General features: G+C 44.9%; 1 protein-coding gene across 1 annotated transcript in view; it reads left to right on the forward strand.

The window, feature by feature from the left end:
* The first annotated feature begins 278 nt into the window (after nt 1-278).
* The window catches only part of SLC12A2 (solute carrier family 12 member 2), a 114,476-nt gene continuing 97,166 nt past the window's right edge, over nt 279-17,588 (forward strand). The window contains exon 1 of the mRNA XM_039544523.1: nt 279-1,766. Within this exon, the coding sequence (XP_039400457.1) occupies nt 1,128-1,766 (639 nt within the window). The 5' untranslated portion in view covers nt 279-1,127. The remainder of the gene's footprint in view (nt 1,767-17,588) is intronic.

Raw genomic sequence — 17,588 nt, forward strand, 5'->3', positions numbered from 1 at the left:
GCGTGAACATGGAAAACGGGAGTAAGTACCGTAACCCCCAGGCTCCTGCTGGTCAGCATCCCCCTGACCTACCCCCGACGCCTCCTGCTTCAAGCAGCCTCCAGCCCCCTCCCGCCTCGGGTAGCCCGCACCTCCCCGTCGCCCCAAGAGCTTCGCCTCCGGCTCTTCTCGCGAGATCTCCCACCGCGCCGCAGACTCAGAGCCGGCGGGCTGATAACTTTCAAACCGGGGAGCGGGCGAGCGCAGGGCTAGGCCCCAGGGTGCCGCAGCCGGGGCAGCGCGATCGCAGCCTCCCCCCTCCCCGCCAGGAGGCGGCGGATGCAGCAGTAGCGGCGCTAGCATCCGCCCCAGAGCGGGGTGTCTGCTCCCGCCGCAACGCGGCCGGCGGGACGGTGCAGGAGGAGCCTCCGAGACAGGCGGCGCCCCCCGCTGCCGCACCCGCCCCGGGAAGGGAAGCGGAGCCAGGCTCGTTGGGGCCGACGGCGAGCGAGTCCCAGTGGACGGGCCGCCAGCAGCCCCCGAGGGAGGGGACTGGAAAGGAGCCACTTCCGCCGCCAGCCCGGCCTCGTGTCGCTTTAAAGACCCAGCCCCGAGCCGCGGCGCGGCGATTGGCTGAGCCCGGCCCGCTCTGCCGGCTGCTCGCAGCGCGGCGCTGTCAGTGCCTCGGGGCTGGGCGAGCGCCGCTCCGCCCCGTCTCCTGCTCGGGGTGTCAGTGCCGCGCGTGGGGCCCTTGCTCGGCTGTCGGGCTCGCCGGCCTCGGGGCGGCTCTGGGTTTAGGTCAGGCGGCTCAGTGGGGAGCGGGCACCGCGTGTTTCCCCAGCCGGGACCCGGGGCGGGGGTCGCTGGCCCCGCGCGGGGTGCCGGTGCGGAGCGCGCAGCAAGGCGGCGGTTACTGCCCCTCTCGGCGGGGTCAGGGGCTTGTTGCGGGCGGACGAGCCAGAAGAGCCGCCCCGGCAGTAGCAGCATCATCATCACCTGGCGCTGCGGCGGAGGGGGGGCGGGCGCGGCGCGTTGCGTGCTCTGGGGCAGCCCGGCTGGTGGTTGGACGTTTAAAGCAGCGGAGCCGCCGCTCGGGTTTCAGAGGCTGCCGGGGCTGTCGCTCGTTCGCAGCAGCCTAAGCCGGAGACATGGAGGGGAAACAGCCGCCGTCCGGCTCCACCCGGCAGCAGCAGGCGACAGCGGCGGCGGGAGGCGCTGAGGAAACGTCACGTTTGCCGGCTCGCGTCGGGGATGCGCCGGCCGCCGGCGCTGAGCCCGAAGCGGGGCTGTCTCCGGCGGCAGCGGCCGGGGATGCGCTGTGCAGACCGCTGGGTCCGAGCCAGAGCCGCTTCCAGGTGGACCTGGTGGCGGAGGGCTCTGGCCGGGCGGCGGCGGACGAGCCCCAGAAACCTGGCGGGCAGGGCGGCGCGGCGGCGAAGGGCAGCGAGGAAGCCAAGGGCAGGTTTCGGGTGAACTTTGTGGACCCATCGGCCGGTGATGAGAGCCCGGCCGAGCACGGCGGGGGCCTGGAGGGCGGCGGTGTCAGCTTCCAGAACGGGGGCGACACGGTGCTGAGCGAGGGCAGCCTCCACTCCGGGGGCGGCGGCGGCGGCGGGCATCACCACTACTACTATGATACCCACACCAACACCTACTACCTGCGCACCTTCGGCCACAACACCATGGACGCCGTGCCCAGGATAGACCACTACCGGCACACGGCCGCCGAGCTGGGCGAGAAGCTCATCCGGCCCAGCCTGGCCGAGCTGCACGATGAGCTGGACAAGGTAAGAGAGACTGCGGGCATCTCCATTCCTCTGCCCGGTGCTTCAGAGCCCTGATGGTGCCCATGCTTAGAGTCGCTCCACTTCCTTCCTCTTCCCACGTGGGGGCCAGATAACTCAGATCTGCGCTGAGCAGGGGCCGCTGGGTTGAAATAGGAGGCCTTTGCCTCCCTCCCGCCTGAATTTGGCCAACGGAGAAACAACTAGAAGACGCCCCCCCTCCCCCCAAACTCCCCTGTGTCTGTTCCCGTTTTCCAGGAGCCGGCTTGAGATAAATGTAGATTTGTATTGGGAGGAAAACGGAAACAGCAATAACTTGCCACTCAACGATATAAAGGTATGCAGAAATTGGGACACCGAGCAGTAGGAACCAGTCACCGCTATACATGTAATGATTTTATTGCAACTGAGAGGATAATCTATGATCGGGTAGATAGGGACAAGGAAATTACAAGTAAGAGATTCACTTTCCCAAGTGGGAGTCGTCAAATCATCAGAGCTGCTTCTACTCTCCTTCCTTACACAAAAAATAGAAGAGCTCACCTGGAACACTCTTTACCCCCTATTTTGAATTTAATGGTGTTTTGGTAGGGAAGGAGAAGTCAGTTTCATTATTGTAATTGAGTCTCTTCCTTGTCTATCTTCTTTGCAGGTTCCTTTAAATTCTATTGGGTACTAGATATAACAAGACTTAAACTCAGTATTGTAAGCTTCTGCCACCTTTTGGAGTAGTCAGTGTGTTGCTGGAGACATAATAGTTAAAGCTTCTGCATAGTGTATAGATATGCTCTTCTAAAAGAGATACTCCAGTTCAAACAGAAATCAAGGGAAGTTCTATGGTCTGGTCTATACTGGGGTCAGACTAAATTATAGCAATGGCTCATTCTGGTTTTGTAATCTCTGAATATCTTAAGATGCTGATATCTTGGTGAATGAAACCTGCTGCTTGGTTGGTGTGTGAACATGAGTTAGAGACTCTTTAATTTTAAATACTAATTAAAGACTATTTCTGGTCTAGATAAAACTTGGCAAATGTAGATTACTTTTTGTTAAGACTCTTTGGAGATAAAAATAAGGAAACTTGGGTGTTCTGACCTCTTTTCATCCTAGCTCTCAATGCTTTGTATTAGCAGTTGTGCTTAATAGCATTGTTTTGTCTTCAGTAATTTTTTCCCCTTTGTACTACTGATTACCGCATACCACAAAGCTATTTCCTTTTCTCAAATATTTCTAATAGAATTTCACCTAAATTAATTTAGAGCTTAGCCTGTTTTAAATTCATGCTGCATTGTATTTGACACTAGCTCATATAGTCTGCATCATTGATCTACTTCCTTCTGAATTCTAAATACTTAATTTAAAAATTCTCATTGCATGCACTACATAACTCCTGCTAAGATTAGTAGGAGTAACACACATTGTGAACAAATTATACAGTATAATTCTCAAGTCATAACTTCATAAAAAATAGATAGGGTCAAACATTTGACACAAGGCAGTGGGAAGAGGCAACTGCTGTGTTTCATGCAGTTCAGAGCAGGTTTGTTGAGTCCTATTGAAACCTTGAATTTAGAGCCACTTAAATAGACCAGTGTATCACCAAAAGTGTTGAAGTTTCCATGTGTCAAATGTAAATGCTAACACACTTCTTTGAAATGTGATGTTTTTCTGTTTCCTTCATAAAACTTTATTTTGTTTGTGTATTTTCTGTCTTATCGGTAGCAATTAAACATTTCTGTTGTTCCTATCATCTTTCTTGTCTTATCTCATTCATGTTTCTCTCCCTTAGAATCCTGTTTATAAATTAATGTGGAACATGAGTGGCCATTTACCATTGTTTTAGTTTCTTTCAGATACAAAACACATTCTATATGTTGTATATGTGCGTGTAGTATATCTGGCATTGATCCAACATGTGGGGTGGGAAAAAATCTTTTTGGGGGGGATGGGAAGAGGGATAGTACTTAAATATTCTTTCCATCACAATCCAAGGTAATTTAAACCATAAGATTTAGAATTTGAACCTCAGAGGTTAGACAGGATTTCACAGCTTTGATTACAGAATAGCAATTGAAGAAGGAATTTAATTCTAAGCCTATGACTTCATGAGCTTTTCAACTTCTTTAAGCTACATTTTGGGGTGAAACTTTGCATGTTTGAGGGATCATGCTTGTTTAGAACAAACCCATTTTATTAGGAAGCTTAGTAAAACTCTACCTGAGTTGTTATCTTGGTCCGGGGTGGGGGACAGGGAGGCAGCAGGGGTATATGTGGGTAGATAGTACTTCACAACTTAACCACTTATTATTTTGATGCTTTAAAAAAAACAAAAAAACACAACAATAATTTTAAAACTTGTCATGGGTGTGTTCCTTGGTGTAGACAAGTGTCTGTGTAAAGAAACTTGATACTTTTTCAAACACACAACTCGTTATTTCTGTAAGTGTAATATGTGTTTTCCTCTAATTTTGAACAATCTGGTATTACAAATGTATGAAAAGATAATTGTTATAATTGGAATGCTGCACATTGAATAATATTTAGCTCTTCAGTGTGCTTCACCTTCAAAGCACCTAATAGATAGTAGCGAGTAAATCCTCTCAACTCTCCCGTCAGGTAAGGAAGAATTCTTAGTTTTAGAGAGATGAAAAATGAAACGGTCAGGGTAAGTCTAACAGAAGTAGTTTGCCTGATAAAGGAATTTGGGCATTCTAAATACAATTCTAAAATGTTTGTTATGTATAACTGCATCTAATGCCTCTGTCTTTACGTCTCTTGAAGCATGTAGTTGTGGTATTTCTATTATATACCCATCTGGAGGCCACACAATGCTGCCATTTCTTAAATCATTGGGGTGTCAAGTTTAGAAACAGATGGCACAACATAGCCTTGTCAATTTCAGCTGTTGTCCTTTTTTTTACCTTATGAAAATAAACAGCCGCTTCCTCCTCACCCCCCCCCCCCCCAACTTCAGGTGCTTCTGACTTCCAGTCATGGGTTCAGACTACTAGAGAATGCCTTTATTACATGTGCACATTTGAACATGCAATCAGTGAAGGATATTCTCCAGCTTTTTTGTAATACAAAAGTTATATTAATCTAATACAGTTTAAAATTATAACTTGTGATTCTCACAATAACTGTAACTGTCTTCATATACATATGGACATGGAAGAGACTTATTAGTGTAGCTCATGTAAATTGTCATTGTGCCTTTTGAGTATGGCTACACTACATCTGAGAGCAAGCCTCTTGGCTTGGGTAAACAGACTTGCACTAGTGGGGCTTAAGCTAGTGTGGTAAGTGTTGACATTGTTGCACTGGTGGAGATAGATAGACCTAGGAGGTCAGGTGAGTCCAAGTTTAGGTGGCTAACCTGAGTGTCTGCCTGTGCATCAATGTCCACACTGCTGTTTTTAGTGTGCAGGTTTGAACCATAATAGCATGAGTCTGCCTACTGCACTGGTAGTCTTGCTGCCAGCTACAGTGTAGACATACTCATTGAGGCCAGTATTGGTGCGTTCTTTCTAATTGAAAGATTTGGGGGGGGGGACAGTCTTGTCTTATCTTATTTTAGTTTATTGTATTTTACAATACTTTGTATCGTTTTCATTCTTTCCTTTTTTGCTTGTGTGGTTCTGGTATAGATCACTCAGTGGGTGGAGGAAGACACATTTTAACAGTCTTTTTTGTGTTTTTTATAACTTGTGTGACTGAGGGAAGGGGGAAAAATGTAGTACCTGAAACTGTTTGTTGTATAAAATTCATATGTTTGTTTGAACAGTTGCACTGGTTTGGCATCTGGATGATACTTGAGTTGATCAGCATAACTTTCTACTAATGGAAGCAGAGGCTTGGATGTAATTTGGGGTGTTTGAAGTTGGAAACAGCTCATCACTGGGGGAGTGAGTGCTAGGAATTAGTACATTCACATGGATGAGTTGCTTTCTGTTGTATTCCACAGGGATTTGGAGTAATAAAATTTTTGAATTGCTCTGCTCCAGCTCCGGGCATAAAACCTACTGGTCTGCGCTCCAGCTCCGGGCTCCACTCCAAAGCCCTGATATTTCAAGTCTCATATTGAAATGAACATATAGAGTGCCACATGCTGACTTTGTCAGGCTTTTGTGCTCAGATAGAGACCAGTCAGAGGGTGGGTGAGATAGCCAAGCTCAACTTTGGGTGGATCAGTCTGTCCTTTGCTGATCTGATTAGTGACTTGATCCTTTTAAAACAGTTTCTTCCCCTTGAGTTACTATAGGGTGTTACGTAGAGGGACAGGCATGAGAGCCCTGAAGTTATTTCTCCTATCGCTAAAATGCTGCTTAGCATAAGTGCCAGTCCCTGTTGAACAGAGGTCTAGAATTGAAATGAGAGGTTATTTGGGGGTGGGGCGGGAAGAGTGAGAAGAAAACTGCAGAGAAGTTCTGTTCTGTGGATACATTTGGTGTTGTCTGACTTTTTCTGTGGTTTTCTTTAAAACCATGTAAGAGCTGGTTCTGTTACATATATGCCACTGGGGGGAGAGGGAGAGTGGGAGAGGGAGGGAAATTTGGTCTTGAAGAACATGGTTGTGAGAGATGTTCTAAATTCTAAGCTGAAGACTTCATCATGCTTATAATACAGTTCTTGGTTACCCCTCTTCCAGGACTTGAACATCTCCAGTTAAGGGTACTCAAAACTAGACAGTATTGCAGGTGATGGATTACCATTACTGTACATAAATATATTTATAACTTCATCTATGTATATGTTTCATTGGCACAGCTGTGCCACTGTAGCACCATAGTGTAGATGCTTCTGCATCGATGGAAGGGTTTTTTCCATCCCTGTAGTTAAACTACCACCTCTCAGAGAGTTAATTAGGTTGACAGAAGAATCCTTCCATCGACCTAGCCACGTCTCACTGGGGGTTAGGTCAACCTAACTACGGTACTTATGGTGTAAAATTTTCCCGTACTCTGAGCAATGTAGCTATATTGATCTAACTTTTAAATGTAGATGAAGCAGTAGTGTAACATCCTAATATTTAAAACTTTATGAGAAATAACTTAGTTTTTAATGCAGCACGTGAAGTACTCCAGCTCCTTAGTGCCCCTTGTTTGACCCTTGAAGGCAGTAGTAACTGGGTAGCTTGTGAGCCAAACCTTCTCCTGATAGCCGTTCTCTACTCTCTAGCAAGTATAAATGCTGCTTTTTGAACATTCTGTTCCTTTGGCTAAGGGGCAAAGCTCTAAGGGGGAAGAAGAAGTTAAAGATGATCAACAGGATAGCAAAATTATGCCTATAATGAAAATAGTGTGGGGAGAGGAGAAAGGAAATGCCTACAAATTCAGAGGGGCAGTTGGGCGGATAAGTGGGAATCTGGCATTGTGACAGTATCAGGGAAGCAGAATTGGACAGTAACATTCCCCTCTTTACATAAGATTCACCAGCTTGGCCAAATTATTTTTGATACAGATTTTGAAGTGGAGGCAAAAGTGACTTCCAGCCACATTCACATTCACCTGGAGGTGTCAGGTGCCAGCCTGGTCTCTGGTGTACACTAGAGCAGCCTGCTGGATGCCCATATCCTGTAGGGGTCATTTTGACAATGGGATCAGCCAGATTCAGGGGCCTCTGGCTGTGGTGCCTCTTCCCCAGCCATACCTCTCTGTTGGGAATTATGGCAATAGACACTACAGCAGCTCTATCCCACGTGAGGATTGCCTTATGCAGGGGGGAATCCTTGGGTGGCTGGATCTGCCAGTGTTAGGGCTGCTGTTCATTATTGCCTCTCAGCCCTAGTCTACACTACAAATTTATGTTGGTATAACTATGTCAGGGACGTGGAAAATCCACCCCCTCAAGTGATGCAGTTATACTGACCAAACTCCTGGTGTAGCAATGCTACATTGATGGGAGGGCTTCTCCTGTCAGCATAACTACTGCCTCTCAAGGAAATGGAGTACTTACACCAATGAGAGAAGCTCTTAGTGTCGTCAGTAAACGCGACAGCAGCACAAATATACTGGTGCAGCTGCAGCACTGTAAGAGTAGCATGCCATGAAAATCAGGGCCATTGTCTCTGTAGGATTCTCACTTCTGCATGGTAAGCATGAGGGATATTTCAAAAGAAAAATGAGCTTGAAACAAGATCCCCTTCTGGAAGTCAAAGCCAACAATGCTCTAAATGCACTGAGAGGACCATGTAGCTAAACTTTAGAGACGTTTGTGTGGAAACATCTTTGAAACAATCCAAAGGGGCAGTTTTGCGTCAATTCATTGAGCCTTAACAATGGCCTTCTAGTTTCAGGCTAGCTGGATCCTTGCACTGTGAAATACAATTAGACATCTGTTTAGAGATGGTCCTCTTAGGAATATCAATGGGATGGGTGTGGAAAGAATACTGACAAGACAGTAGGGTTACCAGGGCTTAACTGGTATGTAACACTACAGAATACAGGCAACTCTTTCATGCTCTTTTCTTGTTTTCCACAATCTAACTCTTTAACAAAAGGTCTCTGCTGTTATGGTCACTGAGATACACTTGGGTCACATTTGAGGCTAATGGATGAAGTCACATCTGCCTGTATTTGCAGAACCTGAAACAATAGTTCTAAGGGATGCAAATTATCCCATTCATCTCATAGGTGCTAATGAGGATGCCTCTCATAAGGTGTTAAATATCAACATTGTTGACTTCCTGCTCATCAAAGTGTATAACAAATGAGAGAAGTTCATGGTATGAAGATCTGCACAATATGCTGTGACAGCATTTTTGGCACCACTGGTTAGTGGGCTCAAGAGAGTACTTCCCCTTTTTTCCAACCCTACTCAAGAAGGGAGCCTAACACGCTATTGCTACACCTCAGTTAAACTCCGGGGGCTGGCTCAAGTTAGCTGACATTCGCTAACCTTTGTGTGTTTAATTATGGCACCTATCCACAGGGTCAAGTAGTGCATCTGAGCTCCCTCAAAGGGAAGTGAAGCTGAAGAAGCCCAGTGGATCATATGATACCCTGAGGAAGTCCACTCCATAAAGGCCATGTATGTATTTGGACTCCAGTGAAGAGAACCTGAGACAAGAGAACATGCATTTTTGGATATCCACTCGATCTTCTATGAGTGATGTCTCACATTGGTAGAACTTACTTTGTTGGCAAAGCATGGAAGAAGTACCACTTTGGGGTTTTTTTGTTTGTTTTTTTTAAAAACACGAGTTAATGTGTATTTCCAACACTGCCTCTGGAGAGGCATTTTGGATGAGTCTGCAGCATTTTCTTATCCTATAATCTAGCATAAGGTAAATTGGTAAATAGCTCAGATTGAGAGAAACTAAGACCCTAAAGTTTCTATCACCAGAAAACTGACCTTCATAGAAGAAACCTGAGTTTGAGGGACTGAATGGATCAATATAAACTTTCATCAACTTTGTCAGGATCACATTAATAATCTGATGGCATAGGGAGTTTTGTTTAAAAACAACAAAAATGTCAATCCCTGTATTAACTTGATGGCCGGGGTTGCTAAAGTGTTGGTCTATCTGTGGTTAATCTGTAATAGCCGTCGAACTAAGATGCAGTTAGACTTTCGGTTGGGATTGCAGGTAGAGAACCAGCAGTCTTTGTGAGCCAAGTAGAGCAGTCGTTCTCAACCTGGGTCCTGGGGGCTGTGAGCAGGTTTCAGGGGGTCTGGCAAGCAGGGCTGGCATTAGACTTGCTGGGTCCTAGATCAGAAAAACAAAGCCCCATCACATGGGGCTGAAGCCTATGCAATTTAGCTTCATGGGGCTCCCTGTGTCCTGGGGCCCTGGGCAGTTGCCCTGCTTGTTACCTCCCTAATGCTTGCCCAGGCTTTTATATGCAGAAAAACAATTGTTTGTATCACAGGTGGGCCATGGAGTTTTTATAGCATGTTGGGGGAGGGGAGGGTGTTCAGAAAGAAAAAGGTTGAGAACCCCTGAAGTAGGAGTCCCCTTGGGCCTGATCATACCTCCCTGCAAACCTTCTCTCTTTGGAGTTACAGGTTCATATGGAAGATGACCTTGAAAATGGCAGTAAGCTTGGAGTTGGCGGGTAACATTTTCAAAAGTACCTAAGTGCCACTGAAAGTCAATGGGAGGATTTAGGCTTCCAAGTTATTTAAACACTGAGCTATCCCTTCCCTTTATGCTTAATGATCTCTATCTTGTCATGGAGAGAGTCCCTGGGCTGGGCTAATACCCTAGTTGAGGGATCTGAGTCCAAATTCTCAGGCTGATGGGACTGCCTTTAGCTGTCTGTAACAGCTGAAAATCTGTCTGGGCCGGTCGGTATACGGTCACTAAGGTTTTTTTTATCTACTGAGTATTTTAGGATCTATGCTGTGAGTTGGGCTGGTGGAAAGGAAATATATAGGTGAAGACATTCTTTGCTAATGTGGTCTCCTTTGTGCCATGAGATGATTGGCAGCTTGTAGCAATGAGTAGTAAAGAAACTCATCTCTGGTATCCCTGACTAGTCAAAGCTGTGCTGACTCTTTCTTCTCTGTGGACCACCAGTAAGAATTGGTAATATCAATTGCATGATGATCTTGCATGATGTGGCAGCTTGGAACATCTTATAAAATAAAGCTCTTTCCTGTGCCTGCAGGGCTGCCAACAGGTGCGACTTGGTGTCTCTCTGTTCGTTTACTTGAACCAGGACCACCTTTTGTAATACTATGTCTCTAAAGGTTCTTAGACTGCTTGCATTTTCAGGACATCTGATGTGCAACTACTGTTTCTGGATAGACCATGTTCTCAGTGTGTGGCGTTCTGTATTCATAGTTCCTCTCATGATTGACAAATCTGTCATCACTAAAGTCTGGACGAGAGGTGCCTTAGGAATGGATTTCAAATTAAATATTGTCTCTTGTCTCCTACCATGCTAAAGAGGTTTAGAGTTTGTTAGCCAGATGTGGTGTGAAAGTCCTTGTATTGTTTTCTTCCATTAGGACCTCAAAGTCCACTTCAAAACCTTTTAATAGTGATCTGCCATGGAAACTACTTGGAAGGCTTTGTATTCCAATAATTAAGGCTACGATTTAGTCATGGGTATTTTTAATAAAAGCCTGACCATGACTTGTACTATAAAAATCCCTGACTAAATTTTAGCCGGGGGGCCGCTACTCTGGGAGGTCCCTGGAGGGAGCTGTTGCTGAGTGAGGCGCTGCTCGGGTTGGGGGGAGGATGTGCCCTGGGGCCAGCTTAGGCAGTCCCCAGGTCCAGCCGCACCGGCTGCTGCTCGGGCAGTATCCAGGGCCGGCTGCCTGGGGCCACCTGAGCAGCCACTGGTGTGGCTGGTCCCATGACAGCTCCAGTAGCCACCGGTGTGGCTGTCCCTGGGGCCACCTGATGAGCTGGCCCCGGGGCCAGCCACACTGGCCACTACAGAAGTTATGGTGGTTGCAGAAAGTCACAGAATCCATGACTTCCTCAGCCTCTGTGACAGACATGGAGCCCTACCAATAACTACCAGAATCCCAGCAGTCAGTCTTGAATTCTAACAACTCCAGCCCCCCAGCGGTGACAGATTGATGTTTCAGCATTCACCAGAGTGTTATCTCCAATTCCTCTATTGTCCAAGTATCTACACAGGATAAGAGTGCATCTAATAAAAAAAAATGCAGAGCTTATACCACCATAAAAGGCAAGACATAACTGGCAGTGCTGTTCTCATTACAGCAAATCCTACTGTTTTAGGAAGTATCTCTATATGCTTGTAAGCATCTTCAAAGTCCAGAGGATGCACAGTCATTCTCTTATATCCAGAAGAGGGGTGATGGTTCTTGGTATAATGACCTTGAACTTTTTTGACTAGATACTTGATGCAGTTTCCTGAGCTCTGTGTGTCAGCAAATATCTAAAGTAAACCCCCTTTTGTCTTTCACCTGGTGGCACTGCCTTGATTTCTCTTTGCCAGGCCAGATTGGATTTCCCTGCAGCAATTCTTCCTGGCATTGATAAACACAAAAACATTGTGGGTTTTTTTTGTTTGTTTGTTTTGTTTTTTGTGTTGAGAGGGAGATATGGTCGGGGAGAGGGGATTGAAATGCATGCAGTCAGGATGGCTTTCTGAAACCTAATGTCTGTGTGTCTGAGTTGAGCGGGGACTATCAGGAGTAAAAGGCTTCCAGTCTGCTGCTGAGAATAAGGTCCAGGTAATGGTGTTGACTAAAGGCTCAGTAAATCCTGGAAGCCAGTTGATGCAAAACCTATCATATCCTACTCTGGAAGGAAGGACCTCTGGGGTGAGATGCAGGCCTTAGAAAATGCAATGCTATGTTTGTCTTCCTCTTGTAAAAACACTACATGCTCCCCAAACAGCCTTTTTCTGATCTAAGGTGGATACCCAGTTTCTCTGGAACTTTTCTAGGGACCCAAGTGCTTGCAGACCTTTGGGCATTCACTGGTGAGGGTGTGTCCATTGTCACCATATATAGTATCCAATATTGCCCATTCCTCAAGATGAGCCAGGTGTGTGCCTTTGAGGATGAGAGAATTGACCAGGATAGGGGTTTTCTTACAAAGCTCAGCCTGACTTTTGGCCACGTAGGCTTTATTTCTCTCCCCTCTGTCTGCCTTCAGGACTGAGGCAGATGTGGGAGAAGTCAGTCACACTTTCTCACCACCTGATTCAAAATGGGTGTAAGGGCACAATTCATATTTCATAGGGATTCCTGGGTCCCTCATTTATGGCCATTATAGATTATTATGTTGGCGTCAACAATTATCTTGGGCAACTTTGGTAAGAATTTGGGGAGAGGTTTGGTGGAGGATGAGGTCCTCCCTTGTAAAGTCAAGGTTTCTGTTCCCCTACAGGTAGGGATGTATTTAACAACAGGATTCTCCGATTCATCTAAGTCCAAATAGGATGAGTTACTATCTTCAACCTGTCCCTATTCAAGGGGGAGCCTTGAAAGTGGTTTGTGAAGCATCAGTATAAGAGGGACTGGCATGTTGGGTTTTTATGCTGAATTCTTCTTCTCACTCCCCCCCCCCCCAAAAAAAAAAAAAAACAAAAAAAACAAAAACATCAATGGAGGCAAAAAAAGCATTCCAACTGCATGGAGAGAGCCTAACTCTCCACTGGAACATCCAGTGAGACCTGAATTGTTTGTTCTCTTTTGCACTCCAAGCTTGAGAATGCAGGAGGGTGAAATTAGGATTCCTTGATGTGTGAGTCTCTTGTAAGAAGGCTGTGCTTCATTCAGTTATATGGAGTTCCTACCACAGACTCCAAGTGTCTAAGCAGATGCATAACAGAGCCCTTGAACTCAGTGTTAATGCTGGGCATTTCAGTGTGTCAGTTAGACAATTGGGATTATGGGGACATGGAAGGGAGATCTGTGCTGATGTGGGCTTTACTGGAACCGAGTCCTGATGTATCAGTTTCAGAGCTTTGGCCTTTGAAACTTTTCAGCCTGGCTGTATGCTGACTTACCAAAAAAATCTCCCTTGGTTGCCTCAAGCAGGACTTGGAGGTTTTGCTGATCTCTCTCTCTAGTGCATTGGGTGATAAGGTTTGAAGCTTCTAAATCAGGGGTAGGCAACCTATGGCACAGGTGCCGAAGGCGGCACGCAAGCTGATTTTCAGTGGCACTCACACTGTCCAGGTCCTGGCCACCAGTCCAGGGGGCTCTGCATTTTAATTTAATTTTAAACTAAGCTTCTGAAACATTTTAAAAGCCTTATTTACTTTACATACAACAATAGTTTAGTTATATATTATAGACTTTTATAGAAAGAGACCTTCTAAAAACGTTAACATGTATTACTGGCACGCGAAACCTTAAATCAGAGTGAATAAATGAAGACTCGGCACACCATGCCGACCCCTGTTATAAGCAGTCTTCCTTTTTTTTTTAATGCTACACAGTACTTGGAAAAGAAGAGAAGTTACTCGTATACTGGACCATCCAGGAATTTTTGTGCCAAATGCTTTGATAGTTACTGAGCTGAAATAGGTGCTGAACCAAATAGCATACCTCCATACTGGTGTACAGAGAACAGGTCAGGCTTTAATTAGGTGTAAGGGGAGTATATATAGCAGTATGGTATTTCAACGCCTCTTTTGAGCTGCCACTTTGTTCTCCCAGATCTAAGCTTTCATAGGGAAAAGTGTTTTGTGACTGTGGCTGTGAAAATTGACTCAGTTCCTGTTTTGAAGACTAAATAATGCAGTGATATCTGTCTGAGCCTGAAACAACAGCACTGAGAGGTCTGTTCTTGTATTCATCTTGACTCTGATGCCCAGTGATATGTCCGCATCAGCTATTTCACTGCTGATCAAAGCATGAAGGGAAGGATCATATCATGAAGATCAGCATAATTTACGGTGAGGGGGGACACTTGGAAGAGGACCACACTCTTTTCCCCTCCCCCCTCCAGTCTAAGCAGCTCAGTCCAAGAAGCCAAGTAGGGCATTTGAGGCCCCCTGGTGGGAATCTGAGCTCAGCGGAGTATATGCGATTGTAGTTTGAACACTTGCACAATCTACTGTGAGTGGCAGCTCACTATTTCCTTGCTTCTGCCCTGCACTTGACCTCTGGGATGGGACTGATGTTGAAATGTCCAAAACAAAATACATCTCATGAGGCATTAGGAAACTGCCAAAAAGAAAACCCAAAACAAAACCACAACCTGGTGGGGGGGGGAAGAGGAAACACCCTGAAACAAAAACAAGAATTTAGGTGGAAAACAACAAAAATGTTTCTGTACTGTGTATTGACGGGGAGAATAGGTGTCAAAACACCACCAATATGCACTCAAAAGCTTTGGCCTCTGTTTAGTATAGCTGTTTGAGACTTGACTAGAAGGGAAGATAAAGGACAGTTAAAAAATAACCGAGTTCACTGGAACTCTGACAAGCTGGAGCAATGGCTGAAGAAGCACAGTCTCTAGTGAGAGCTTCTCTAGTGAGAGCTCCTCTGCTGACTGTAATAAAGAGGGCATGGGAAGTGATGGCAAGCCAAACCATGACATAGGGTTTTGATTATACTCTGCCACTGCACTCAAGAATCACATTCTAGAGTTTAGTGCATGAATGATAGACTTTTCCTAAGGCACCAAGACCAGGAGTAAGGAACTGGCAAAGATAGTATCTTCAGGTAAATGACATTTAATCTCACTTCCTTTTACTTTTTTGAAGGGCCACAGTCTATTACCGCCACCTCTGGATTCTTTCTCTGTTCAGCTGCCTCCCAGTCAGCTCCCCATTCCTTATGAAATATATCTACCTCTTCTTCCCAACTCTTATTTTTTAAACATTGGGATGATCTCTTCTGGGCGTTGCGCTTTTTTTGAGCGCATAGTGCTTTCACAAGGGATTACAACTGGAGATATTCAGCTTCAGAATAACTTCTGATGAAGTGCACAGCATGGAGGACAGACTTCTAAGTGTGTGCAGTCTTTGCTGCTGTTTCATTCTAGATTATCACTCATTTTCTACTTGACCTTTTTATATGAGAGAACTGTTACATGCTTTTCTGTGTGGGAGAGAAACAGATGGTATCCAGACTCTGAAGGGAAAATCCTTTATCATCTTGGTTGGTTGGATCTGCTAATGAGCATTTAAATGGGCAGTTTTCCTTATTTAAGACTTAGGTGCCTCCTGTATTACTCTTCCTCACCATCAGCACTATCATCTTATAAGACCCAGTGTCTGAGTAGCAATTTGTCTGGATATCCCACTAGGATGAATAGCAACTCTGGCTATGGCTACACTTGCACTTCAAAGCGCTGCCACGGCAGCGCTTTGAAGTGCAAGTGTAGCCAAAGCGCCAGCGCTGGGAGAGAGCTCTCCCAGCGCTGTCCGTACTCCACCTCCCTGTGGGGAATAACATACAGCGCTTTGACCACACTGGCGCTTTGCAGTGCCGCACTTTGCAGCGCTGGAGAGGGTGTGTTTTCACACCCTGCTGCAGCGCTGCAAATTTGCAAGTGTAGCCATGGCCTGACTTAACATTTGAGCCAAGGTTCTTGAATAACTGCAGGACCACCATTTCACCAGCTTGATGAAAACTTACTAAATATCCATTCGCATTTTTTCCCAGCAGTACTTTTAAACACTGATCACTGTTTTCCTTTTAGAAATAATTAAATAAAAATGACTACTAAGCGTAAAGTATCCTATGTTTCTAAAACAAGAGGATCCTTAATACTCATTTTATTAAAAATGGTATTGAGTTGTGGGCTGAAAAATATTTGCTGATTGCAGAGATGGTAGCTGGTTGATCCTTCGATTGACTTAAATTTGAAGTGTTAAATTTATAATTGCTCTTATGTCTCTGCCTATTTTAAAATCACTTCATTTTAGTCAAAGCAATGCTTCCTGTCAGTTTAAAATAGTGTTGTTCTTTATGTCACAAAGTTAATATCTTTAAATCAGTGGAAACTGAGGTCAAAAGATGGAGTAAAAAGTCTGCTAGTGTATTTTAAATAAGTAGTTGTAGGGAGGAAATTGTAGCCTAAAACCAAGATTTTTGGTCCTGTGGCTGCTAAACCTCATCTCGTAGTTAATATCCTAGATGAAAGGAAACCTTTTAATGTTCACTGAGCCAAATATGAAGAACGGTGTGAGCTCTTAAAAGATCACTTTTATTTGGGTACCGTGTCCACTGTCACTGCAGACAACTCTTTGCATTTGCTTTTATCAGTTAGTGGATTTTGCTCTACTTCTTACTGACTGCTCAGGAGACTGAGACAATATTGTTGTAATATCGCATTACACTTCCACCTAAAATGAGGAGAAACTAATCACAATTGAGACCAGCAACATGAATTGTAATGTTTAGCAATGTTCCCGGTGCAAGTCATTTGGCTTAAAACCTATGTGTAAAGAACATATGTCAGGTGAAATCCTCTTAACTACACTCAGTAGTTTTGACTTTATAAAGCATTAAGTCACATGGTCAAACCATCCCAGTTTTATTTGTAGCTGTTGAGAATTGAGCTTTACCTTAATGCCTTTGGCTATTAAGAGCATTATTTATGAAGAGGAGCTCAGATTCCGTGAAACAATACTTTGTTTTGAAAAGATAGTTTGGTACTGGGGACTCTGTAAATAATGAAGCAATCACCAGAAGCATGGTTAGGAAGTGTTGGTGGCTTTTGAATGATGTAATTGGCCAGCAGCTTTTGTATTGCTTCAATTTCTCAATAAAATAAGAATTCCTAGAGGCACCAATGAATTTTAAAACGTTTGTGTTCTTGTAGCACTCCTGGTTTTCATAATATTGGTTCCTTCTCTGTTTTTACCCCCCCACCCCCATTGATTGTTTCCATTGGTCATCAATCTCAGTGGCTACTAAAACTCTTGAGTGAAAGTTCTAGTCCTTCCACTTCTCTTTTTAACCAAAGAAGTCTTCTTTAGTGACACTGGAATTGTGGATTTATACAACTTCCTATTATCATTCGCATTGTTTTATTTAAACTTTTACTCGCAATTCCTTTCAGCATCAGGAAATTGGCCTTTTCAAACTGCCAAGTATGGAAAATACTGATTCAGACTATATTCTGTTGGCACCTAAATGTAGTTAGGTTGTGATCACTGGCTATTGCTACTTTATAATTTCATATTTAGTTCATCATTGTCTATCACAGTGAAGTCTAATGAAGAATTACCCTGAGTTGGGTTTACTAGGTTGTTAATTTTTTAAGCAACTCCAAGGAGTGGCAGCATGAGAACTCTAGCATATATACCCCAGGTTGAAATCCTCCATGATAAAGTACGTTAGTTTTTCTTTTTAAACCGTTACAGAACTTGAAAGAGCTGTTTGTCCTGTTCTCTATTCTGATCTGGTGGTCTGTGACTGACCCTAACA

The sequence above is a fragment of the Mauremys reevesii genome, linkage group 6 (genome assembly GCF_016161935.1).
Source record: "Mauremys reevesii isolate NIE-2019 linkage group 6, ASM1616193v1, whole genome shotgun sequence".
In the NCBI taxonomy this organism is placed as follows: Eukaryota; Metazoa; Chordata; order Testudines; family Geoemydidae; genus Mauremys; species Mauremys reevesii.